This window comes from Brassica napus, chromosome C4, assembly GCF_020379485.1.
Source record: "Brassica napus cultivar Da-Ae chromosome C4, Da-Ae, whole genome shotgun sequence".
NCBI classification, from domain to species: Eukaryota; Viridiplantae; Streptophyta; class Magnoliopsida; order Brassicales; family Brassicaceae; genus Brassica; species Brassica napus.
The window spans coordinates 54,715,232-54,741,430 of NC_063447.1; the positions used below are offsets into that span (position 1 = coordinate 54,715,232).

The 26,199-nt window shown below is 37.4% G+C and overlaps 4 protein-coding genes across 6 annotated transcripts; 1 reads left to right on the forward strand and 3 right to left on the reverse strand.

The window, feature by feature from the left end:
• Positions 1 to 9,324: 9,324 nt before the first annotated feature.
• LOC111205798 lies at positions 9,325 to 11,785 on the reverse strand. Its single transcript, XM_022702023.1, has 9 exons — positions 11,489 to 11,785; positions 10,962 to 11,229; positions 10,778 to 10,866; positions 10,554 to 10,623; positions 10,364 to 10,445; positions 10,156 to 10,267; positions 9,911 to 10,074; positions 9,726 to 9,846; positions 9,325 to 9,612 (listed from the first exon to the last, which is right to left on the reverse strand). Exons 1-9 carry the CDS (start codon positions 11,783 to 11,785, stop codon positions 9,325 to 9,327), a joined length of 1,491 nt encoding a protein of 496 aa, XP_022557744.1.
• A 1,781-nt stretch (positions 11,786 to 13,566) lies between these two features.
• LOC106405961 (serine/threonine-protein kinase EDR1) lies at positions 13,567 to 18,955 on the forward strand. Of its 3 annotated transcripts, none has more exons than XM_013846529.3 (16): positions 13,567 to 13,693; positions 14,207 to 14,525; positions 14,601 to 14,798; positions 14,886 to 15,074; positions 15,159 to 15,409; positions 15,497 to 15,601; positions 15,686 to 15,778; positions 15,933 to 16,028; positions 16,569 to 16,646; positions 16,734 to 16,821; positions 16,912 to 17,149; positions 17,233 to 17,376; positions 17,488 to 17,644; positions 17,944 to 18,232; positions 18,333 to 18,405; positions 18,508 to 18,955. In XM_013846529.3, the coding sequence occupies exons 2-16, from the start codon at positions 14,322 to 14,324 to the stop codon at positions 18,588 to 18,590; spliced, it is 2,286 nt and encodes a 761-aa protein (XP_013701983.1). In that variant the 5' UTR covers positions 13,567 to 13,693; positions 14,207 to 14,321; the 3' UTR covers positions 18,591 to 18,955. The 3 variants fall into 3 exon arrangements, with proteins under 3 accessions (XP_013701983.1, XP_048609957.1, XP_048609956.1); XM_048754000.1 differs by having other exon boundaries at positions 13,578 to 13,693; positions 14,202 to 14,525; XM_048753999.1 differs by lacking the exon at positions 13,567 to 13,693 and having other exon boundaries at positions 13,736 to 14,525.
• A 123-nt stretch (positions 18,956 to 19,078) lies between these two features.
• On the reverse strand, positions 19,079 to 21,248 carry BNAC04G41710D (protein CONSERVED ONLY IN THE GREEN LINEAGE 160, chloroplastic). The gene is made up of 9 exons (XM_013846532.3): positions 20,842 to 21,248; positions 20,705 to 20,754; positions 20,376 to 20,472; positions 20,195 to 20,290; positions 19,963 to 20,043; positions 19,758 to 19,849; positions 19,591 to 19,683; positions 19,417 to 19,485; positions 19,079 to 19,349 (listed from the first exon to the last, which is right to left on the reverse strand). The coding sequence occupies exons 1-9, from the start codon at positions 21,145 to 21,147 to the stop codon at positions 19,217 to 19,219; spliced, it is 1,017 nt and encodes a 338-aa protein (XP_013701986.1). The 5' UTR covers positions 21,148 to 21,248; the 3' UTR covers positions 19,079 to 19,216.
• A 3,392-nt stretch (positions 21,249 to 24,640) lies between these two features.
• LOC106403799 (putative BTB/POZ domain-containing protein At2g40440) lies at positions 24,641 to 26,004 on the reverse strand. The gene is made up of 2 exons (XM_013844587.2): positions 25,307 to 26,004; positions 24,641 to 25,222 (listed from the first exon to the last, which is right to left on the reverse strand). Exons 1-2 carry the CDS (start codon positions 25,442 to 25,444, stop codon positions 24,761 to 24,763), a joined length of 600 nt encoding a protein of 199 aa, XP_013700041.2. The 5' UTR covers positions 25,445 to 26,004; the 3' UTR covers positions 24,641 to 24,760.
• Between the last annotated feature and the right edge of the window lie 195 nt (positions 26,005 to 26,199).

Here is a 26,199-nt window from a genome sequence, read left to right on the forward strand (position 1 = left end):
TTTCTTGAAAGACGGAGGTAGGTGTAATCCGCTTTGGTTTATATTAAAGATGAAGTTATTCCTTAGGAGATATGATCTGTATATATTGTTCTGTTTACGTTTTTATAAGTAGTAGATAGTAACAAATTTACTTTATTATAATTGATGCTAGGTGCTAAACTTATGGACCAAATCACGTAGGTCAAAGATTTAATAAATATGTAATTCGATTTGGTTTATATTAAATAATGAAGTTATTCCCTAGGAGATAAGATCTGTATATACACTACAAGAAAACATGGGATTCTGATGGCCGAAATCGTCAGAAATTCGTCAGAATAAACCGATTCCGACGAATTTCTGACGAACCTGTCCGTCGGTATCGTTTTGTCGGAAAAAAAAAATTCGTCTGAATTTCGTCAAAACTTCCGACGACTTTCTGACGAATACCGAGAAACGTCATTCTGACGAACTTCCGACGATATTACGATGCGGACACACGAGACAAGAGTTCATCGGAAAAACTATTTACCGACGGAGAACGTTCCTCGGACAATTCCGACGTAGTGGATTCCTCGGTGTATTCCGACGGACATTGGTCGTCGGAATATACCGACGGACATTAGTCGTCGGAATATACCGACGGATATTTGTTCGTCGGTATATTCCGACGGAAGTTGGTTCGTCGGTAAATTCCGACGGATATTGGTCCGTCGGTATATTCCGACGCCCAAAGTTCGTCGGAATATACCAATTTTAAAAACGAATTAATTTTGCATTTTTATATATGTTTTTATATTAAAAATTAATTAATAAATTAAAAAATCAGAAATTTAAAACTAATAATATTATATAATTTAAATTCATACAAACCGAAATAGAAAAAAAACATTCAGAAAGTTTAAAATTCATACAAACCGAAATAGAATAAAAAAACATTCAGAAAGTTTTAAAAACCCGAAAAAACTAAGATGAACTCGAAGACATCAAACAATCTAGCTTCTGCATTATCTCGGTGTTGAACTGCTTCTGGGATGCCAACTCAGCAAGGATAGCGACATTCTCCGAACGGATAGTGGCATTCTCAGAAGGGATAGTGGTGTTCTGCTCCTCCAGTGCCCCAATCCGTTCATCTTTGTCATGTAGCTCCTCGAGAATCATGGGATCGGCATACGGAGCTTGCGAAGAAGATGCCGGATACGAAGAAGCACGGCGGGCCAACCCAACTAAACGGCCTCCTTTCCTTTTAGGAACCGCCTACAAAAATATTTAAAGTTAGTAAATAGGGACAAGTTAGTAATCGACATTATAAAAAAATATATTAATAAAAAAATTACCTTTTCAACCATCTCATTTATTTGCAATAGAGACAAGTTGGTTGAAGCTCCCGTAGAATCGCCGTCATCGGAGAGAGGCTGAGATTGAGATACAATTTCAGCTTCCACCAAATCAACGACACCTTTGATCACGGGGTCCTGAATTTGACCCGTCGTCTTGTTAGTGTGAGCCACCTTAATGAGTTGGAGACGATCAACGGGATTACCGTCATTTGCTTCGATCTAAAAAAATCGCCATTATTAGCCAAGGAATATATAAAATATTTATTTAAAAAATATAAAGATGAATAATAATAAAAAACTTACAAGTTCATCCTCCTTAGTAGACATAGAGCAAGCGCCGAGGTTGTGCACATACATACCTTTCCCGCCACGATCGATCTTCCGGTTCTTGGAGTTCCTAGAAGACGTCTCTGCAGTTTCTTCCTTCTCCCAATGAGCTATCAACTGCTCCCACACCGTCCCGTTGATGAACTGTGGCCTCTTGTTCTTCTGCCAAACTGACTTCCTCGCGTTTATCTGCTTCGTATAAGAGTCCATGGCTTTTTCGTTGAATTTCTTACGGACTGTTTCCGTAAGATCGGAGTGCCAGTTGAACTCTTGCTACAAAACAAACAAAATTTAATAAGTAAATATATTTAAAAAAATGTAAAAAATTTAAAAAAATGAAGAGTTACTGTACCGCAAACTGACGAAACCACAACTCTCGTTCGTCGGAAGGGATCACACTCCATTTTGGATATCCAAAACGGAGCATGAAGTACATCATCTGGTTGATGCTCCGGCTAATGCCATTTTTCGACTTGGTGAATCTTTAAAAAAAATACAAGTTAGCAAGTTAATTAAAGGAAAAAACATAATGGTACAAATAAAAAAAATACTAACCAAGTGCTATGGCCTCGTCGTGGGTTGGATTGGAGAACCGGGAGATGCTCTCGACCTGGTTGTTGAACCAATAGATGAACTGGCATGACCCCCGGATCCTGTTGAGCAGCAGCGCGAGGGGCAGCGGGAGCTGGAGTGGAAATATATGCGGGAACCGAGTCATGAGACGATCCCGATGCACGGGAACTGCTCACCGAACTACGTCGAAGACCGGCTGCGGGGCGGGGTTCATCCTCGGCCCTAAAAAAAAATTAATACATCAAAAATATTTTCATCTCATTTCTATTTTTAATGTTTTCATTTATATATTTACAAAAGGTTTTATAAAGGTTTTAAAAAAAACTATTAAACCTTTTATTATATATGTATACACAATTATAAAATGTTTTATAAATGAAGAAAAATGTTGTTAAATATTTATAAATTTTTTTAAAGAACATTTTATTACACATAGTTTAGTGGAAACTTATAAAAAATTTTAAAACTTTTATTATACATGATTTATATATATATATATATACAAAATTATAAAAAATTTATAAATATAGAAAAATGTTGTTAAATATTTTTTAAAAATTATAAAAACGTTTTATTATATATATTTCATTACTGAAAACTTGAAAAACGTTTTTAAAAATCAAAAAAACGTTTTAAAAAATCAAAAAACGTTTTTAAAAATCAAAAAACGTTTTTAAAAATAAAAAAATGTTCCAAAAAAAACTAAAACAACAATCCTAACTTATATATCCTAAACTATCAATCAAACAACCTAAAATCCGAGATCTAACTTCCAAAACCCTAAACAATTGAGATTAAAGAAGGTTTGGGATGATTCTTACATGATTTAGGGTTTGGGGAAGAGATATGAGGGTGAGAAGAGGATTCGCCGGTGAAGGGAGGTGGATAATGGCCGGAATCGCCGGTGTAGAGGGAGGAATCGCTGTGAGAGAGAGGATTTTAGAGAGAGAGAGAGGCGGAAATAACGAAGAAGGAAGAAGAAGGGTTATTATATCTGAAGATTCCGACGGACACGGGTTCGTCGGTATTCCGTCGGTATAATTAAAATATACCAAATGCCGATTCGCAAAAATTTTCAAGCGGTTTGGTTCTCCCGGGCAAATTGAATTTCCGACGAAATGTGTCCGTCAGTATATTCCGACGGACTGTGTCCGTCAGTATATTCCGACGGACTGTGTCCGTCAGTATATTCCGACGGAATTCCGACGACTTAGTGTTTAGGGTGTTGATTTCAAGTTTCTAAATGCAAAATCCAAATCTTTGATAATATATATAGTATTTGCATAAAGATTTAACAATAAAAATGTTTTATAACACGATTTTACACAACAACATTTTTTGTAGTGTAAGCTTTTATGAATACGATTGTATAAGTATATGAATGTTAAGATGAGATGTTGTGAAAACAATGATATGCATACATAAATATTTTAATGAGTTGTTATATTTGAACGGTTGCGATCTAATACTATACTAAACACTTATTATGTGTTATTTTCATAGTTTTGGCATCTAAATTTATAGATTTTTATGATTGAAATTTTTTAGAAAATTTTTTTGAAATTTTCCGACGAATTACCGACGATCTTTCCAAATTTCAATGAAACCCAATGTCGTCGCTATGTCGTCGGTATATTGCGAGGGATTTCCGACGGACCAATAAAAAAAAAAAAAAACTAATCAGAATCTTCTGAATCTTCATCAAACTCCCCAACCTCGGCTTCTGGCTCCGAATGTACAACAGCATCATGTCCAAACACAGTCAAATTCTCAACGAGTTGAACATTTTCCAAATCTTCAACTGCCTGGGCGTTGCTGGTAGACTCTGGTTGCAATGGTTCATCATCATCAGAAGTTCCATCCACTCGTCCTCTTGGGTTGATTTGCGTTACAGTAACTCATGGATCGTCTCTGTACGTCACCCGAGGGTAACTGATGTAGCACACCTATACATATCAATTATACAAAGTATTAGTAAAATATATAACATTAATTAATTATATTGGTAAAAAATTATGAATAGATTGACATACCTGATCAGCTTGCGAACCAAGAATGAATGGATCATAATATTGAAGTTTCCGCGGCGAATGAACTGATGTAACACCAAACGCATCAATCTTCATTCCTCTATCTGGGGTGGTGTCATACCAATCACAATAGAATACTACACAACGCAATCCAACCATTCCAGGAAATTGGATTTCCAATATTTCTTTTATGTTGCCGTAGTAGACATCGTCACCGGAAGAAGATGAAACACCAGCATCATATGTTGTCTTAGAATGACCTTTCCTTGTGAATGCATATCCTCGCGTACAAAATTTAGGATATGATTTGACCACATAGTTTGGTTCCTGCACAAATTCGCGTATCCAATCATCGAACACAAGACTTCTGGCCAAACCATCATTCACCTATAAATTAAAAACATATATGATTGAAAAGTTAATTAGTTTATATTAAATTTAAACTAATCATTTGCATAGGGTAATATGATATATGACTCACATAACTACGAAGCCACGCAGCAAATCCGTTATCTCTAAGTTGTCGAAGCTCATCTTCTGTTGCATGCCTGTGAGTCATACGCAACTCCGCCATATATACACTATATACAAAAATATTATCAATATGAAATAAATTTATTGAATATTAATCTAACAATAAATGAATAAATATTTTTACCTCTCATATTGTAGAACATCTTCACAGTTGGTGAGCAAATATGTTTGCAAATAAGCGTGCTCAGTGTCCGTAAGTCTCCGCTTCGTGAATTTTCCACTAAGTCGTCCTATTTCCTTGAACATGCTTGGGACAGTAACATGATATGTTGCTCTCTCCCCTCTATCATCATGCCGAGCAGGTCTTCGGTGTTTTGTATGCACTTCTGGTGGAAAATAGTTTTCAGCAAAGATTGCAGTTTCTTCATTGATCACCTGTGCCACTATAGATCCTTCCACCCTGCTTTGATTTTTGACCATCTTCTTCAGATGATTCATATAACGCTCAAAAATATACATCCATCTGTACTGCACAGGACCACCAAGTTCTAATTCTCTTGCGAGATGAATAGCAAGATGTTCCATTACATCAAAGAATGATGGAGGAAATATCTTCTCAAGGTTGCACATGCTGACTGGTGCGTTTGTCTTCAAATTATTAATACCCTCTTCAGTCACTACTCTGCTGCATAAGTCGCGGAAGAAAACACTAATCCCTACATAGATAAAAGACATATATAATTTTCGTAAGTATTAAGTTTTTATAAGCATAATTGTTAAATATAAAAATAAATTAAATTATAAAAATATAAGATACCTGCAATTGCTTCATGAACATTACGTGGCAATAATGCTGAAAAAGCAAACGGAAGGAGGCGCTGCATAATTACATGACAATCATGACTCTTCAAGCCAGTAAACTTTCCTTCGCTTCTATCAACGCAGTTCCCCAAATTTGATGCATATCCGTCAGGTAATCCGTCACAAATGTCCGACGACGTTGATGTCCGTCGGAACCTCCGTCGGAATTCGGCGTGTTTTCTTGTAGTGATATTGTTCTGTTTACGTTTTTGGAAGTAGTATATAGTAACAAATTTACTTTATTCTAATTGATGATAGGTGCTAAACTTATGGAACAAACCACGTCTATCAAAGATTTAATAAATATGTAATTTCAAAGACGTTAGCATTGGATGTGATCATACATATACGTTGTTCAGTAATAATCACAAAATCAGATCCTAGCGACTTCCTTATTTTAAAGTCTGAATGTATGCGTACTAGTAAGGGAAAATAAAACTAACATAATAGAATGAGCAAATTGCTTATAAAGATATAAAACCATAAAAGGGGAAGTGTATTAAAAGAAACATAGAAAGCATGCAATGAACAAAAGTCTGAAGATAGAAATGGTAAACATAAAAACGGAACTTAAATTGCAGCAAAATCAATCACGGCATAAGAGGATTGATAAAGCTGTATTAGCCACTCTTGGGACGTTTAGCTTCATCCGATTCCATACCATCAAAGGATTTCCTAACCCTCTCACCCACAGTACCATCAAGACCTCTGATAGGAGCGGATTCCTCACTTACAGACTTCAAGACATCATCAGATGTTGATGGAACAGCGTGTTCTTCCAAGAGAGCTACATGATGTGGAGCCTCTGGTGGGAATACCTTCGTGACAGTAATGGTTTGGGTCTTCCCTGACAAATTATGATCGGAGACTTTCACAATGAATTTATGTGTCTGCCCTATTGTATCGAGTAGAGCCTGCGGCACCGACATGCACTGATCAACCCCTACGCCCTCATTACACTAACATTCAAGAAAAATATATGTAAGTTCAACTAACTTGGAGCTATGTATAGACAGGTTTGAAATTACCTCAACTGCTCCTTTTTATAGACGCATCGTTTATGTCCAAGCACAACTGCTTTGGCTCTGTAGAGTTTTACTCCGGATTTGCAAGCAAACACGTAATGCATAGAATTGAACAAAGCCAAGAATCTAGACCAAAATGTTTCTTCAGAAACTTCTTATGGTTATAAATATGTTTCTGTTTCTAACAACAATAAGATCATCTCAACAATGGTGAATCGAAAAGAGTAATAATAGTAACAACTGAAAGGATAATTGAGACAATGTCATCACACCAAAACATAAACTTCATTGAGATTCAACGTTTGAAGAGGATTCGAACACAAGCTACTTGTCAAAAAGATCATAGGTTAGCTACATTCATGAGAGAACGAAAATTTTTTTTCCCTATTACACTAACAAAGCCTTCTACGTCCCCTTGGACCACTTCCATCACTTCTGGAGTCATAGATGGGGATACCTTTTCCGATAGGATCTTCATCTCCTGGTAACAGAGGGACTTCCTTTTGAAGCACTAAGAGCTGATAAATAAGATTTGGAAATATCAAGCTAGTTTCCAAGTCTCTTACGCGGGTCATGTCGATCACTTGTTCATACACAAGCTGGCCAAAGTCGTTTTGCTTGCGTTTGGTAACAGCATACATGAGGCGGAGACGCTTTTTCATCATCAAATCAGAGTCTGGACCTGGAAGCCAACTACGCTCACACACGCGGTATAGAATTTGGAAGGGATCGAGCAAAGCATTCAGATTAAACCCCGTCCATCCAGCACATTGACCACCGGTGAGGTGTGTGACTGCCTGATTCAGCACAACGTCTTTCCACTGAAAAGAGTGCTCGACAGTCGATGTCATCATCAATTGGTTGATCACCGAAGGGGAGAAACGGTAGACAAATCCTCGAATAATAGCTCCATCCTCGTAGAATGGTATGTTAGAGATGAACTCTCTCACAACTCTAGGACAGAACGGATTCACATGCAACACCGTGTAAGAACACCCTATGTCATCAATAACTCTAAACACATCCTCTAAACACATCCTATAACCCACGATTCCTAGGATCTAGAGAATCTTGAACCCCAAAACCTCGAAGACAAAGAGAGTGATACACGGTAGTGGCTTCGTGGTTATGATGACGGCGAGAGTAACCCCCGATTGGCGAAACGGTTCCGAAGAATATCAATCGACTTTCTTGGATGCGATCATCAAACGACTTGAACGTGACTCACGATCGGAACTGGTAGTGTTCTCCATATGCGCTATCAATCTCACTAAACCTTCGAATCCTAGTTCGAACAGAAGAAGAAGGATTTTGATCAGACATGGTGAGAAGTTTGGATTGGAAAGCAGTTGAAAATAGAAGAGGAAGGGTCGAGTTTCCCTCGTTAAAAAAGAAGAAGAAGCAATTAATTCATCCCGAGCAGTTCATAGATATGTCTAGTGTTGGGCATATATTTCCAATGAGTGTCTTTAGTTTAGTGGCAGAGTAGCATTTTCATTTGCTCTTGTCTAGGGTTCGAACCCTCATCCTTGGCTTATATAAAGAGTTACTGTATTTAATCATTCATGGTTGTCCACATATATATGTTCCCTCGTTAAAAAGATGAAGAAGCAATTAATTTATCCCAAGCGGTTTATATATATCTTTAGTGTTGGGCATATATCTGCAATGAGTGTCTTTAGTATAGTGGTAGAGTAGCATCCGCATTTGCTCTTGAACAGGGTTCGAACCTCAGCCCATCATTTTTTAATTTTGTTTAAAATTTCAATTTTTTTGGCATATATAAAGAGTTATTGTTTTTAATCATTCAACGTTGTCCACATATATCTTATAATTATTAAGTGTTCGATCGAATGAGTCCAATAACTTAGTTCTAAACAATGATAAGTAATCATATAATATCATGCTTCCAACGTTGTCCAAACTACGTGAAATATTTCTGAATTGGGTTGTCATCAACCAAATGATGTGGTAAATATATATAGATATTACCATTTCATTGGTTCCTATACAGATAATAAGATCACAGTATATAGTTAGCCATTATTATATTTTGATCAAACTATATAACATGGAAAAGATTAATAGTTTATGTTATGACTAAAGGAAACTTCAATCCAAAAACATCAACAACAAAGAAAAAAAAAACAATGCAAAGAGAGTGGTGCATATAGATGGAGCGCAAAGTCAATCCTGTCTTTTTAGTTTCTTCTGATTCTCAATTCCTCTTCAAGCATCTGCACACTGCATCATTTGAGACAATTGGAACAATCAAATCAAAATTTTCCTAAATTTTGGAAGTATCGTAAACAAAAAATATCAAAAGTGGAGTTTTATCTTTACTACTACTACCTTCTGCTCCAAAAAACGAACCTGAGAAGATAGAGCTGTCCCCCTTTATGTCTGCGAATATTCACAAACTTACAAGAGTCATAGCAATCTGTCCTCATTACAACAAATTTCGGCATAGGTAAATACAATACATAAAAGATCATAATACAATATGTAAAGATCATAATACAATATGTAAATTGCTCAGAAGGATAAGAAGAAACCATATAACGAAATTGTATTAAAAAAACTTAAACATAAAAGTCAAAAGCCAGAAGTCTGAAAGGAAAAGAACATAAAGCCAAAAAAAGAAACATAAAAGAACGACTTGGAATGCAGCAAAAAAAAAACAATCACTGCATAGGAAGATAAGTAGAAAACTCATTAGCCACTCTTGGGACATTTTGCTTCATCTGCCTCAAGGATCTCAGCGGCTTTTCTAGCCTTATCACCTGCAGTATCTCCAGAGCTTCCTGAAGAACCAGACCCAACACCTACAGTCGACGGCAGTGGGGCTTCTGGTTGGAGTATCTTGGTGACGGTTATGGTCTGAGTCTTGCCAGTCAGATTATGATCCGAGACCTTCACTATAAACTTGCATGTCTGCCCTATTGTATCAAGTAAAGCTTGCGGAACAGGCACGCAGTGATCAGCTCCTACTCCATCATTAGCCTAACATCCAAGCAAAATGCACATGAGTTGAGATAATATTTGAATCGATGATGTCATAACTACTTTTCCGTAACCCAAACCTATTTGCTATACATAGACAGATTTGAAAATACCTCAAAGTAATTAGCAACCAACTCTGCTGCATGTTTACCAGTCAGCTCCTTGCCAGCATCACCAAGAATGACAAAAACTGCTTGCTCAGTCTTATGATACACAGATATCCTCGTGAGGTACCTACAACAAAAGAAGATTAGATACTAATGCTGCCAAAACATAGGTGAAAAGACTCAACACTTACTGAGGTACGCCTGTGACTTCAGTCTTCACGCACTTCTTGTTGTTGCAAATCAAAGAAGTATGCCCTTTGACCGCCTTGCTATTACATCCATCGCAGGAGATGTAATACCATGCAGAACCCTGGACAACATCATCTATTGTCGCCATGCACTCAAACCAAGCAACCTTCATTGTGGAAAAATAAAATAAGCCTAGTAAGTACCCAAACGCATGGAAACGAACGCAAAAACAGAACAATGCTTATACCTTAGAAGAGTCTTGCTTGACGTAAGAGAATAGCTCTTCAAGAGTCACTGACTCAGGCTTAGTGACTACCTCAGCTGCAATCCTATTAGCAATATCAGAGTTGGAATTCAACCTGAAAAAAGGATAGGAGCTCAAATACGTTAGAAAAGCCACATGAAATGTTAAAAAAAAATCGAACGAACGAAGAACTAAATACATATTTGTCTACCATTCAAGATAATCTCTAGTAGGCTGAACATCGGCATCCATAAACATCCGATAAGATGACATAGAAGTGAGAGCAAGGGTGCCTGTTAATACCAAATGAACCAATTGTGATTATTAAAAACATGCATTACTACCGCCTAATCTAACAACAAAAGAGTGACTAATACAGTTCCAACTGAAAGACTACTAACCTCCAAGGTGTTTAGGGTTCACAGTGGTGACCAAAAGAACGCTTGGGGTGTTCCAATACGACTTGAATTTCTAGAGGAAATCGGCTGCAGTATCATCCCACAGATAAAGCTTCATCACCGGTCCACGACATAACATAAAAACATGTGTTAAAAATAGCATACAGAACAATGAAAGCAATAACAGTAGAACAAACTTACTCATGTGTCTGAACATGAACACATACATGCCGCTTCTCTGCCATATCAACTTCGTCAAGAATCATATGGTCCTTGATAGTCTTCCCATTCACCAGCTTCATGTGGCCAACGTAATCTGAGATAGAACAATTTGAATACGCAGACATCAAACATCAACTCTAATCATATACCAAATGTGTCATATAATCTAAATATGCAATCATGTCTTACCATAAAGATCACCCCTGGAGTCGCAATTGGCCTTAAACTCCTCATAGCTGTGGAACCTGAACCTATCGTCTGGAATAAAAACTGGAGGGTTCTCAAGCACCACCAGAGAAGTATTCCAAGAAAACGATACGGTGGCGACATGATCAGCAACCCGATACTGATTTTTGCTTCTGGATCCGAAAAAATTACTCAGGTTATACACAGAACTAGATACCAGATCAAATGTCCCAACACGTCCAGCTGGGACAAAACCCTGAATCGCGGTACCCTGTGAACAATCCAAATCATCGATTAATATAATACTATCCCAATCAAAACTATACTAAAGCAGAATGAAGTGTAAAAAAAATCCAAACTCTCTCAACCGATCAGTAGTAAAGCAAGAGGAAGAAGCTAAAAAGTCAGACAAACCTCTCGGTCGATAAGGAGCATCTCTTGTCCAATCAAGTTTTCGTGTTTGGATTGCGAGCCTCCCAGAAGTGAATCAAACGAAACATCAAGTCAGCTTCGCGTTGGCCGTGTGAAACATCTCTGAACAACATCGCTTGGTCGCCACGCGCGGAGGAGAGAGCGGTAGCAGCGTCTGGGTTCATCAGATTGGCAGATGAAACAGCAGTCCTCTCGTTAGGTTTTATCACAGTCGCGGAGGCGGCAATATACTTCCCGTTTCGTTTCACAGACGCGGAGGAGACGACGGTCTTCTCGCTGATCTTGTGGTCGGTGGAGATCGAAGATCCGCTTGGTTTCACAGACGCAGAGGAGACGACGGTCTTCTCGCTGTTCTTGCGCTCGGTGGAGATCGAAGATTTGTCGGTGGGTTCCATCACAATGAATTTTAGTGAGAAAATTATCAACTTTGACGGAAGCATAAGATAGGAAAACATATTTATAAACAGAAAAATGGTGAGGAAGGTGGAAAGGATCCATTGAATGATTTTAGTATAGTTTTGATTAGAGGAGTTAATGGCGATATTACTCGGCAAAACGGTTTTGGAGAAAAGAGAGATGGAAGAGATGGAGGTTGAAAGGCGAGAGAAGATCGAAGGAAGAGATGGAAGTCGAAAGGTGAGTGAAGATCGAATTAGGGTTCTGAAGACGACGCGTAAGACATCAGAAGCCCAAATCTATCTAACTCGCGATGACGTGGCCATTTGCTGCATTATTATTGGACGAATTTACATGTCGACGTGGACTCCCTCAGAGGGTTTTATATCTGGCTTTTTAGTATAGTTTTGATATCAAATGGTTGAATCGAATCATCATCTACGGATAAGCATTCAATACACATAAAAATGACAAATCAATGAGATAAAGACAATAATTTACGTCACAATCGTTTGCTTATCTCATACCGTATCATACCAATTTGTTTTTATATACATGTAGTCTGTTACAAAATAGAGACCTTACAAAATAACAAAGGTTTGTTGTATTTGGGTTTGAGAATAACTTTGAAAATGGGCCACATAAACTGAAGCTAAACTACATTTTGCGAACTGCATACAATACTCCTACGTTTTTTTTTTGTGCTAATTAACATATTCAAAACCAGTATAAATAATTAAAAAAGAGAGAATTTGATAGATTGAAGATTCACAATTAGGATCTCTAAGCTACATTTTTGACAACTAATGCTAACTCGTTCGACTAAAAAAATTCTCATGTACCGTTAGCTCTTGACAAAAAATATCATAGTTAACGCTTCTGATCATTATGGTTTGGTGGAGATCGTCGCTGACCTGCAAAGCCTCTGGTAACACATATTACAAAAGAAACTATGAATATATACAAATATTCAAAACCTTTAAACTTTGTGAAAGTTTCAAGCGTCTCTCCGAAACTTAACAGAGATATTTTTACTAAAGCAGGATGAATAGTGCCTAACGTTTAAGATTTAAGTATAGTGTCTTAGTTTGTTTTTAAAGATACTTTTTGTTTGTTCTAGTTGAATCATTGTTACTATGAGTTTACAAAATGCTATGCCAACAAATTAAGAAATATGAAGTATATTTAAAACTATCGGTGGTTCAACTGTATTTGTGAGCAATTCATTACAGCAAAATCGGTATTCAAAGTATCCATAAAAGAAAATTAAAGATACGGAAAAGTCTAGTAATGGAAGAAGAAGAAGAAGATAGTAAAAGATTCGTGTGGTCTAATCTCGCATGCGTTATTTTGTTTTACGTCCTTTGCCGACAGTTTGTCACCATGGTCTGTCTTAGTCGTACACTCGTACAGACTGGTAGTACCTTTCATTTCATTACATTATCTTAGGAATCTTTAAATCTCATAACATTTTAGAATATTTACGCATTTCTTTCAACATTTATCTTTTTTCATGGTACTCATGAATCATGAGTTTTTTCGTAGTTGCAATAATTTTCATCTACAATTAAACAGAAAGAGTAATATATTCATTAGTTAAACCCATTTTACCACTTAACCAAAAAATATACATTACAAGAATATAGTATGTATTAACAGAGATAGTAACGTACGAATAAATAAAGTAGGGTCCAATAGGTACAGCCATTGACTTAAGAGGCCCAACAGCCCATAGCCAGCTGGATTAGCAATATAGCTGGTCCCACACTTCGACTCCGTACTCCCAATAGTCACGTGATCTATCGCTCCTTCTCCACGTGACCTCCGCTCTCTCTTCTCATCTTCTTCGTTGCTTCATTCTCCTCTCCGATATCTCTCGCTCTGTGTCCTCCCCATTGTTATCGTCGGTATAATCTTCTCTTTCGATCTTTTTCGTATCGTTGGTTTTATGTCTACACGAACACGATTCTCTCTTCGATAAGATTGCATTTGATCGTCTTCCCTAAGTTGGTGTTTGATTTGTTTAACCCATACGGATCTGTATAAATAAGATTACTATAGATAAATGCGTTTCTATACGTTGTTGAGTTTTTTAAATGTAATGTGGGTTAGGACATTAGATTTTTCTGTTACTGTTCTTGTCTGAAAATTTCAAAAGACTCGTTGTGTCGTGCAAGAAGGTTATCTTATTGAGCTTGTATCATGATGATGATTTGATTATTCAGTTTTATTTCTAAGTTTGTGTTTTTTTTTTTTGGCCGGATGAATTGTACTTGTTTGTGCGGGATTTTTTTGAGGTTATTTCTCGAATTAATTTCTTGTGGGGACAATGAGTGGTGTAATAACGAATGATGTCTTTTCAGATTTTTTTTTTTCTCTCGTCTGAAAAAGGTCACATGTCTTTTTCTCACTTAGTGCAGAAAACAAGAGGAGATGGGTCAAATTCTACACCAATCAGAGCATTGTTGTCGATATAGAAAGCCTCTTATGGGGTGAAAGAGATTAGCAGTGATACGTAAGCGTACCGAAAAAAAGATGAAAGAGAAACGAGATGAATCTTCAGAGCTTGCGGAAAGGGTTAAGTCACTCTCTGTTGAATCTCCAGGTGATGGTTTGATTAGAGAGTCCCCTAGAAGCGTTGACCAGGAGGTCTCTCCAGGTCAGAGAGCAGCACAGCATCTTTGGGATACTGGGATGCTTTGTGAACCCATTCCTAATGGTTTCTACTCTGTTGTTCCGGTGAGCATTTTTTAAATATTTTTCTAAATTTCTTGTGAAATTGATGCAAGCTTCTTATGTTAAATTTTGCTCTAGGACAAGAGAGTAAAGGAAGTATATAATAGACTACCTACACCGAGTGAGCTTCATGCTTTGGGAGAGGAAGGTGTCAGAATCGAAGTCATTCTTGTTGATTTTCAAAAAGACAAGAAGCTCGCAATGCTGAAACAGCTGATCACTACACTTGTCAGCGGCTCTAATCCTGCTTCGGTGATCAAGAAAATAGCTGGAACGGTAGAAAATTTGTGTAACCGCTCTTGTCTCTTTCTGTTACATTTCCGCATTTATTTTAATTATAAAAAACGTTTATCTCTAAAACAGGTATCTGACTTTTATAAGCGTCCTACACTTGAAAGCCCTTCAAAACTTGCTCTGGAGGAAAACGCCTTCTTGTTTGAAAACCATGGTGCTCAGCTGCTTGGCCAAATCAAGCGTGGGTGCTGTCGAGCTCGGGCTATTTTGTTCAAAGTTCTGGCTGATACTGTAGGACTCGAGAGTCGTCTGGTGGTGGTGAAGCCTCAGTTTCTGATGTTTTCTCTATTATTTTGCTATTTGCCTCTTACCAATGAACTCGTTTGATTCATATGAGCGCAGGGTCTGCCTAATGATGGGACTGTGGATTGCTTAGACACCAGCAAACACATGTCTGTTACAGTTGTGATAAACTCCGTGGAACTACTGGTTGATCTGATTCGGTTTCCTGGTCAGTTGGTACCTCGATCAGCCAAGGCGATTTTCATGGCACACATCTCACCTGCTGGTGAAAGTGATTCTGCAGAAAACGACTCTTGTGACTCGCCTTTGGAGCCAAATAGTCCTTTATATGAGAGAAGAGATCCTGAGAGGTCGGCTGGCTTCATTTTTTTCTAAAGCATCTTACTCTGTTGTGATATGCTTTCCCTGGGGTGATGTATCGTTTCCTATGTTAACAGTACAGAAAAAGATGAGAATCTTCAGTTTCATCGGAGGTTAGAAGGATATCCAAATGCTTCTGGTCCATCATTGCATAATTTGATGATCAGACCTGCTACAGCTAGGTAACTGTTACATGTATTTTCGAACGAAGTTGTATAATGGAGTCAGTACAATGATAGAAATGTGTTTTTTTTTTCTCCCTTTAGTAACTTCTCGCATAGTGAACCAAATGTTGCCACTGTGTTCTGGAGACGTAGCCGCAGAAAAGTGGTTGCTGAACAGAGAACTGCTAGCTCCAGGTTGATCTTTCTGAACTGGTTTATAGTTAATAAAAATAAAATACAAATTGTTACATTGGCAATATATGTAAAACTTCTGTTTCTCTCCTATATTTAAATGTCTTGATAGAATGGTCTCTGAGCCAATTTGATTAGTGATTTGTTACATTTGCAGCCCAGAGCACCCATCTATGCGATCACATGGACGATCAATGCTGAGCACTGGAAGGAATTCATTTAAGGACTACACTGGTGACGCATCTCCTTCAAGGTATCTCATCTTTACATTAATACATGCCCAAATCCTCAGCCTTTTCTATACATCTAGTCAGCATCTTTGTATTAGTTAAGTTGCTTATACAAGTTTTTGCTAGATTTTGCATATGTGCTCTCATATGTTAAAATCAACGTATGAGGCTGTGGTTGCAGCCCCTAAACTTTTCACTGGTTCCTTTGAAAGGCTACACTCTTATCTTTCCTAGAAATTTCTATCAGAGCCAAACCACTGAACTTACTCTCATGAGTAATAAAAGATAAGAGCAAAAACTTACATGAATTTTTAGTACCCAAGAGAAGGTTGGAGCCAATGAAAAGCTTGGCGTCTGCAACCACAGCCTCATGTGTTGCTTTAGGGGTAATGCAAAATATTGTTCAAAATAGATCTCAAGGATTACTCTTGCTTCAACTCTCAGTTTTTGTTTATTTCACTCCAACGCAGTGATATTATAAGTCACTAATCTACAATTGTTTGTCAGAATATGTATATATTTGATTGTGTAAGCAACTTTTAATATGTTTAGCATTCAAACAGTTCATCCACATCAGAAATACGTAAAACTAGACGGCGAAGTTTCAGGATCACACCAGAGATTGGGGATGACATTGCAAGGTTACTATTCTCACCCGTGTGCAGTGTTGGCTGTAGTTTTATGATTTGCTTGTGTATTGACTCTATTGTTGTTACAAATCTTTGAAGCGCTGTACGAGAAATGTATGAGAAATCAAAGCAAACCCGTCTCTTGCATGGACGAGAGGATGGAAACAGCTCAGGTATCAATAGCAATGTAAGTTGGAGATCTTTGGTTAATAAGAGTGACTACTTTGTTTTATTAGTTCTCTTTATTTTTTAAATTCTTGTGTGTTTGTTTTCCCAGGTGTCTGGTCTCCGTCTTGATGATGAGTTCAATTCTAAGAAGACAATGTCATTGCCGTCATCTCCTCATGCTTACAGGAGTCAAGGATCTGGACGACGAGGACCTTCAGATTTCGCCGTGAAGGACACGTGGAATAAAGTGGTTGAGTCTACCACACTGCAGAATCAGCCTTTGTTGCCCTATCAGGAATGGGACATTGACTTCTCTGAGCTGACTGTTGGAACTCGCGTGGGGATTGGTAAACTACTCTTAAGATTCATTTTCAACTACTTAAGGCATTGTTGTGTAATGAATCATTTGTCTTATGTTTTATGCATGTAGGATTTTTTGGTGAAGTTTTTCGTGGAGTGTGGAATGGGACAGATGTTGCAATTAAATTGTTTCTGGAGCAAGATCTTACTGCCGAGAACATGGAAGATTTCTGCAATGAGATATCGATCCTCAGCCGTGTTCGCCACCCAAATGGTGAAGTTTGTTTCTGACACAACCTCTTGCTTTCTCTTGTGTCATGTGTATTAAAAGTGATTTTGTGGACACATGTCTGAGATTGTTTTCTTCACTTGCCCTTTTTGGCAGTTGTGCTATTTCTGGGTGCATGCACAAAACCTCCACGCTTATCAATGATCACGGAATACATGGAGCTGGGATCTTTGTATTATTTGATCCATATGAGTGGCCAGAAGAAGAAACTTAGCTGGCATAGAAGGCTCAGGATGCTTAGAGACATCTGCAGGTACATAGCTTGCTTGTAACGTTACCAGTTTATTTTGCTCTTCCTCTGCATATATTGCTCAAAGTGTGAATCATGGTAGATTAATGTGCACTATTGTGGCTTATTGTGTCATCTTTCTTTTTAATTATCTTCCTAATTAAGTATTATATCTTAATGGAGTGAACAAACTTGATTTGTTTCACTCCACATAAGAAACAAGGATTTGTTTTTGTTATTTATTTTCGAGGCATTTCTTAAATCTTTCCCTAGATGATTTATTTTTTCAAGCTGTTATTTTTTTTTTATTTGGATGTTTTAAGGGGTTTGATGTGCATACACCGGATGAAGATAGTCCACCGTGACCTGAAAAGTGCAAACTGTCTGGTGGACAAACATTGGACGGTCAAGATCTGTGATTTTGGGCTGTCGAGAATAATGACTGACGAAAACATGAAGGACACTTCATCTGCTGGGACACCAGAGTGGATGGCTCCAGAACTCATTCGCCAGGAGCCTTTTACAGAGAAGTGTGATATCTTTAGTCTTGGGGTCATAATGTGGGAGCTTTCTACTTTGCGTAAACCATGGGAAGGTGTTCCACCTCAGAAGGTACAACAACATGCTGTGCCATGCATGATTCTACTTCTTTCAGGGTTAAATAATTTCCAAGTGAATTTGATTGATTGGTTGATAAAATTTTGATTCTCAGGTTATATTTGCTGTTGCTCATGAAAAGTCACGTCTTGAGATTCCTGATGGTCCACTCAGCAAACTAATTGCAGGTTTAATGTTGTTTCTTGAACATTTTGGTTGATTTTTTTTTTCATTTATTACTCAAGGGCAACAGTGCAATCTGAGTCGATGTTACTATATTTTATCTGCAGATTGTTGGAAAGAGCCTCAAGAGCGCCCAAGTTGTGAAGAGATACTTAGAGGCTTGCTTGACTGTGAGTACACATTGTGTTAGTACCACTTCTCTGTGGGGGTTATGAGCCAAAGATGTTTCACCTCAAGAAGCAGCACAGCTCTGCTCTTAAAAATTAATCTGAGTGGCATAGCTATTAAAGATCATGCGAGCTTCAAGGCTCTAATGAGAGAGATTCTTAGTTCAGTTTTGATAGATGTTGGAGCAGGCAAGAGGCACCAAATGTGGACACAAACAAGCATGTCACAGGTCAGTGTTTTTGGTATGCTTATTAGAGAGCATTTTGGTCTTTATTTAGTAAGAATAAACAGAGCTCTTTGATCTGTATTCTTTTTGTGTTCATTTATTTTTTTGTCAAGCACTCTATGTAAAAAAATAAATAAAGAGAGAAAAGTTGGACCAACTTATCTACTGGGAGAAGAAGTCACTGAGACAGAGAAATATCAACAATTAACTTCTTTTTTTGAAATCTATATAATTTTCATAGAAATGATTATCTTATGAACTTATGATATCTCTTGGTAATTTTCTGCTATGAAATGATGAGTTTATTAGTATGAAACATTTTCTTACAACACTGACTTTGACCTAGCCACCGGCCTTAAAGATGATGGACACATAACAATCTAACTTGTTTATATAGACACTGAAGTTGGTGGCTTTAGACATCAGTCTTTTTGAGTAGAGATAGTGATGGCTTCTTCTATAGCTTGAAAGAATGTAGCAATTTTGTAAGTAAAGAACCCAACCAACATTGGTATCAACTCCAAGTGCATGAATCCATACTCAGGAACAAGTATTCTGCCAAACATATGAAGTCAGTCCCAAGCGAAAGATAATGAAATGCACAAGAGGGAGAAGCGCTTACGCATTCCATCTATTGAATATCATAACCAAGACAACGGGGACAAGTAAGCGTGGCTGACCAGATGCACCTCTATCAGATCAAACCAGTGAAGCCAAAGAAAGAAAAGAGACACGTTAGTCATTTAAGATATAGATAAATGGATAGGAGTTTTGAAAAGAGTCATGTAACACGTACTTCATAACTCCTCTGGCTCCATCTGCCATGGCGTCTACAGTGTTACCAAGCATTCTCATATATGCTAATGACCCCATCAACCCAGCACCAAAACTGTTCCAACACAGATAATAGTTTAAAGCTCTCTGAATGGTTTTGAAGTACTTAGCAGGAGAAAGAAGACAAACCTAAGTGTAATCTCTGGAGTATATGAAATATAAGCTGAGACTAAACCTACACCACCAATGCCAACTGTGAGAAGCTGAAGCTTATTCTTCAGCTGCAGAAAAACAATCCAAAAGTCAAAGAGAGCCCATGAAGATTAAAAAGAGATAAATGCATATCCAATATGGCCTTTCATGAGAGACCAAACCGTAACTCAATTAGCTATACCTTGAAATATTGTTCCCTGGATTCAGCAGCCAACACTTGTCGGTCACCACGTGGCCGCCTCAGCTCCCTAAACATCACATCCTGCATCACAAAACAGAAAACAAAATCAAGAAATCAAGAAAACCAAGTACGTCTCTGTCTTTCGAATCTGATCAAGGTTTCCAGTAAGAAACAGGTCTAGAACTAATCAATCAATGAAAAAAGTGATGATCATCTGCAAGATATAACTTACACTGCCACCAGTTGCAGCCTTGGTTGCTCTATCCCATTTATCCTGCTCACGACGGGTAGGTGCCAGCTTCCATTTAGGAGACACTCTAGCTTTACTCTAGTGACATTGACAAAAAAAACAGCACACACTTCTGAGACAATAACAATCAGCAAATGTGGCTTTATCATTTAGTGAACCGCACCATCTGCTTTCTGGCTTCGGATTTGGAAGCTTCAAGATCTCTCAAGACTGATTTTGAAGAAGACGATGTAAGCTCCTTGCTTAAATCAACATCCATACTATGGTTCCACATTAGAAACAACAAAGCAACCATTTTTAATCAAAAACGCCAAGCAACGAACTTTATCAGTTTTAAGTAGAAAAGAAGCAGTTTTTATCAGTTTTAAGACAAAATTAAACAGTTTTTATCAGTTTTAAGGAGAAAAGAAGCAATTTTTATCAGTTTTAAGGACAAAAGAAACAAACTTTATCAGTTTTTAAGGAGACAAAGAAACATGTAAGAAGGCAAACCTGTCAAGACTCATAACTCTACTAAAGCTCAGAAACCCAGATGACTCTTCCTGTTTATCAAACACACGATCAATCAGTGTCTGAGATTTTGTTTAAAAACGTAACCTTTTGCCACTTAATTTGAGAAGAACTTTGACCTTAGAGGGAGATGGGTCTAGAGGAGCATCATCAGGGGAATCGAACAGCTTCTTCATCTGATCCATGAAGTCTCTGTTCCAGATTAAGTCCTTGGAGGTGATGGGATCTTCCTTTTCTCCTCCCCAGTACTTTCGAAGCTTCGTGGTGGTCGGAGGACCACCGTACTCTCCGGGAGCGACGCCGGTGGACCATTTCTCCGGTTTCTTGTTTGGTAGAATGATTTTGGTTGGTAGGGGACTGCGTGAAGGGTCCTGAGGAATCGGCGGGGTGGTGGAGGTTGCTGAGATGTAGGTACGGATCGCCATGGGATGAGGTTCTTGTGGAGGTTATGAGACCGCTTCGGGTTTGGTGGTGAGGAAGAATGTAGTGTGATTACGAGTTTTCAAAGTTTTGCGTTTTAGCTACATCTATAATATCAGAAGTTGGAATGAAAACAAAAATAAATATCTCATGTAAAAAAAAGACAAATCTCCAAAATAATACATTTCTAAGTTTATTTCATAAAAATAGTCCTTAAAAATTAAAATGACCAAAATAGCATTTTATCTTTTGAAAAATTTAATTTTTTTTTACTTTTCAAAATTTGAAATCTTATCCCAAAACCCCACTCCGCAACACTAAACCATAAACCCTAAACTCTAAACCATAAACCCTAAATCCTAAACCCCACCCATTAACTCTAAACCCTAATATCTAAATTAATTTACCATTGGGACATAAGTGTATATTTATCTCTTTTGATAAAACATTAAGTGCTATTTTAGTCATTTTTATTCTTAGATGCTATATTTGTGACAAAAAATTTTTAGTCATTTTCTCTAAAAAAATGACAATTCTCTCCGATAGATATTTTCAAAATTTTATCACAAAAATAGCCCTAAAAATGACCAAAATAACTCTTTTTTATTTTGAAAATTTTAATATTTATATTTTATTTTTTAAAATTTGAAACCCTATCCCCAAAACTCCACCACTTAACTCTAAACCCTATGTATAGATTAGTTAACCATAGGATAAAAACTCATTAATAAAATTTATTTTGGTCATTTTTTTCATTGAGAACTATTTTTGTGACAAAAACTTAAAAAGAGTTATCCAAGTGAATTTTTCTAAAAAAAATATCTAAAATTAGAAAATAAGAAAATAGATAGAAATTTAGGAAAATTTCGAGAAACACATTCAAATAAGAATATAATTTGAAAACTACACCATTATTTAAGTTTTTGGAAAAAATATACTTATATATAAATTAAGTTACTAAATTGCCCAATTTTAATATTTCTCAAATTACAATATATTGTTTAAAATTTGTTTTAAAAAAAATCGTTAGAGAATCTACCAATTATCCCATTTAATATATTTACACAATATATTTCCCATATCTTTTTAATAAATCTTAAATTGTTTTATAATTTTGAAGAAAAAAAAACTCAAGACGCGACTCGTCTTCTCGCCTTTTTCCTTCTAGTATCCTTTCCATTTCTGAATTTTTTTTTTCTTTTTTCTCTAATTTCACAATTTATTCCTCTCATCTTGTTAAGAGGTTTGTTGATTTATGAATCAAATTTCAGTTTCTAATTCTGATTCTATTTTATTCTGACAATAGTTCTGTTTCTTTTTTTCTTTTAGGAAAATCATGTTGCATTTGGCTGGAGCTTTAGGAGAGTGTATGATGAAAAAAGATTCATGGAAATTCATGGTGAATACAAGAGCAGGAGGTAAGTTATTTACCATTAAGGAAGGCTTGAACTTTGACGAGATGGTTCAGATGGTTCACGTAGGTATAAATAGGTTGGGTAATGAGTTAGGGTATCTCCATCCCAACTCCATTTTTTCCTCTAAAATGGAGTAAAAGTGGATATGGAGTAAGGAATGCTCCAACCCGACTCCATATCTCACTCCATAATGAAATTTACTCCATAAATGGAGTAGTTTATTTTTTGTTTGTTCATCACTTCATAATGGAGTGGGAAATGAAGTAGGATTGGAGCAATTTTACTCCATTTTCACTTTTGAAGGAAAAAATGGATTTTTACATTGGAGATGCTCTTATAACTTAGATATGCACTAGTGGAATCAATGCTTCGAGATAGCCTAAGGATACGCCTCCTGTTTTTGTGAACAATGATAGGCAATGGGATTCTAGGTGTGAAATGTGTAAATCCATGTAAAAACTTCAGATTTCTAAAGGAAAAAGGTTTAGCTGCCCTACTTTATCCTTCTTCCAGACGAAACCCTTCTAAGTTATGTCATACGAATCATATTCATGCATGCGTGTCTTCTGGGACGTGGTGGATTTCCCGTTTCCTAATGGTCTTGCTCCTGAATCGATTTTATCACAATATGAAATCAATCCTTGAGTCTTACATAAGAAAATATAATGTTCTTTATGGAGCGAGTCTTGAAAAGCTCATTGGCTTTAGCCTTGCGAGCGTTTATTGACCATTCAATGGTTTTGTGTTTAAAGAAAGTTGATTCCAAATCTGCTATCCTCCAAATCTCAATATATCGAAGTCTCGAGGACTGGATTTCTTTAGTTGAAGATGTGGTGGTTGCTTGTGTTTTGTCTACGGCTTCAGACAATGGTTCTAGATCTCTGAACATGTTCTCAGATGCTTGTGACCTTGCCTCCCTATTCACGTACTCAACAGATTTTCGTAACTTTTTTTTCTTGATAAGCAATATATATATATATTTTTTCCCAAATTGAATTTTATTAAAACAAGGCCAAAGCCCAAAGACCTTACAAACTTAGAAAAAGCTCAAAACACACAGCCCAGAAATGCAAATACCCAAACCGCTTAGGCCCAAGCCCGTTAAACATCCAACCCAACATCGCAGGCAAGAGAATCGCCCTACCACGAGGAACGACACCGCGAACATCGCCACCACCGGGAAAACCTACGTCGGAGCACCGACGCGTCTCACCGGCCATTACAGGAACATGCCTCACCGTGACAAACCGGAGCCCATGACCTCCACTCACTCTTAACCACCGCCGTCTTTTACTCTTGTATAATCTTTACCGGAGAGATCAATCGCCGGAGCGAGATCGTCACCGCCACCGTTCGAGCACACACCAGAGTAACATAATCGGCTCACAAACCTTCACCATCTTGATACGGACACCTCTCTCTACCTCCAGCGAGAGAACAACCTAGGATCTCCACCGCCAACACCAGAGAAAAACCAAAAAACACAAAAGCCCTAAAACTATTCTAAAGATTAAGCAGAAGAAGAACCAGAAACTGACGAGGCAAGGTAAAGGACGCCTTCACCCCTCGGAACACAATCCGGCGACGCAGAGCTGAGAGAGCCTCCACCTCCCGGAGACTTTACCGGCGACGCAGAGCTGAAGAAGCCTCCACCCCCGGAAACTTAAACGGCGCCGGCGTAGCTATCAGAGTCTCCGCCTCCCGGAATAAACCCTAACTTCAAACTAAAATTGTCGCGACTAGCCACGTCCTTCTTCCTCACCACGAATCCAGAGAAGGGTAGGTTACCACCGTTTGAAGACCGCTGTAAGCAGAGTTCTTCCGACGGCAAAAACCCTCGCCCAGATCCGAAAATATATCGGAGAGGACAGCAGATCGACGCTCACAGAGGGAGACCTAGACTGAATCGACACGGAAGGAGCCACCGGCGCCGGCACGCGCGCAGACGCACAGCCGGACGGCGGGGCTTCCCTCACACGCGTTTCTCTCTCTCTCTCGCTCCCAGCCGAATGTCTATTTTTTTTTTGAAGCAATATATATATATATATTCGTAACTTTTTTTTTTCTCATTTACATAAGAAAATATAATGTTTCATAATCATTGATATACGAATTTCACGATGAAGTTTGTGAAAACAATAAATAAGTACAATCCCATAAAAATGAACGGATTTGTGGTATTTTATAGTAAAAAGAACGAAAGCTAGTATCTGTAGATTCTACTTCTACTCCGTTCAACACAAGCCTTCACTATCTCCACTGTAAGAATTGGGTTGCGCTCTGCGAACAGCTTGAGCTCATCAGAGTAAGCAATGGTAGTTATATTCATTTGGATACAGCTTAAGGCAGCATTGTTCAGTTCGTCATCGAAAGGGATTTGGGCAAGCTCATAAACGTCAAGAGCATTAGACTCATTCAGAGAAGATATAAGTTCGTCTCTGCATAGGTCTCGTAGATGTGGGATCTCATATTTGTCCGCTGCTAGATAGAGTGATCGAGCATGCTCTGCACAAGGCGTTGAGCCACAGCCACTACTGTATATGAACTCTACTAAAGCCTTTACCTCTTCATGTTTCATCTCCGAGAGAGTGATTATCTCTTTCCCTGACGAAGTCTTGCACTCATCCTCCTCCAGCATCTTCTTAAAAACCTTTGATCTTGCGGCCTATTAAAATATCAAGAAGAGGGTCAAGTGTTATTGTTTATTGAACCAGATAAATAGGAATAAATAGGAAGAAGTACTAGAGACCAGAACAAGCTTGTGGGCGGAGATCACTGCATCTGGATCGCTGTCACCTGCCTTGAGCAGCACATCAACTTGCCATTGTTCTTCCAAGATATGCGCAAATCCATCTAAGAAAATGCTTACGTTGGTATCTGTTGCCATAGCTATATGATATTTTGATCACTTGAATTCGATTGAGTTATATAGAGAATCAAGTTACCATGGTCAACTAACTTAACATCGCTTCCTTATTTCCAATACTTGGGGAATGGAGAAGAGAATTTTAAAAGCCTAATTTTTTGTTTTGCGTTTCTCTTGGGAACCAACACAATGACCAATCAGCGTTGTTTTTGAAAATAAGTATTTTCGGTTATTTAGTTATTTTTATCATTACTGTATCAATTATCATTATATATGTACATATATAAATCATTTGATATAGTACAAGTTAATCAATGAATTGTTGTCTAGTATTTAAATTTGACACCTCTAATTATTATTTTCTAAATTATATTATTTATATATTATATTTCAAATGTAAATAGAGCAATAAAAACATTCTATAAATATTTGACATTCAGATATTTATTATAACTTAACTAATATTCACAAATATAACAAAATATTAGTATATTTTAACACAATTTTTTTCCGGCATCATTCTTTCATATACAAATGATTGATGTTTTAGTCTTTTTATTTGTATACAAAACATTGATGTTAAAATTTAATTTAATACATCTTGCTTTAAAACAAAAACATAAATTAAAATATAAGTGGTAAAAATTTATTGAGAATCAAATAAAACTAAGTATTCAATAACACCCCCTAATAAAAATTTATTGAGAATCCTGAGGAATCGGTGGAGTCGTGGATGTTGCTGAGATATAGCCATGTAGGTACGGATCGTCATGGAT

Coding starts and splice junctions, on each gene's coding strand:
- LOC106403799 (XM_013844587.2), bottom strand. CDS start 25,444: ATGGCAACAGATACCAACGTAAGCATTTTCTTAGATGGATTTGCGCAT. Junction 25,223..25,306: donor CCGCCCACAAGCTTGTTCTG/GTCTCTAGTACT, acceptor ATATTTTAATAG/GCCGCAAGATCAAAGGTTTT.
- BNAC04G41710D (XM_013846532.3), bottom strand. CDS start 21,147: ATGGCGATCCGTACCTACATCTCAGCAACCTCCACCACCCCGCCGATT. Junction 19,684..19,757: donor ACTCCAGAGATTACACTTAG/GTTTGTCTTCTT, acceptor GTGTTGGAACAG/TTTTGGTGCTGGGTTGATGG. Junction 19,350..19,416: donor ATATTCAATAGATGGAATGC/GTAAGCGCTTCT, acceptor TATGTTTGGCAG/AATACTTGTTCCTGAGTATG.
- LOC106405961 (XM_013846529.3), top strand. CDS start 14,322: ATGAAAGAGAAACGAGATGAATCTTCAGAGCTTGCGGAAAGGGTTAAG. Junction 16,029..16,568: donor GGTGACGCATCTCCTTCAAG/GTATCTCATCTT, acceptor GCATTCAAACAG/TTCATCCACATCAGAAATAC. Junction 17,377..17,487: donor CCGTGTTCGCCACCCAAATG/GTGAAGTTTGTT, acceptor CCTTTTTGGCAG/TTGTGCTATTTCTGGGTGCA.
- LOC111205798 (XM_022702023.1), bottom strand. CDS start 11,785: ATGGAACCCACCGACAAATCTTCGATCTCCACCGAGCGCAAGAACAGC. Junction 11,230..11,488: donor AAGCGATGTTGTTCAGAGAT/GTTTCACACGGC, acceptor GATTGTTCACAG/GGTACCGCGATTCAGGGTTT. Junction 10,624..10,777: donor ATATGGCAGAGAAGCGGCAT/GTATGTGTTCAT, acceptor GATTTCCTCTAG/AAATTCAAGTCGTATTGGAA.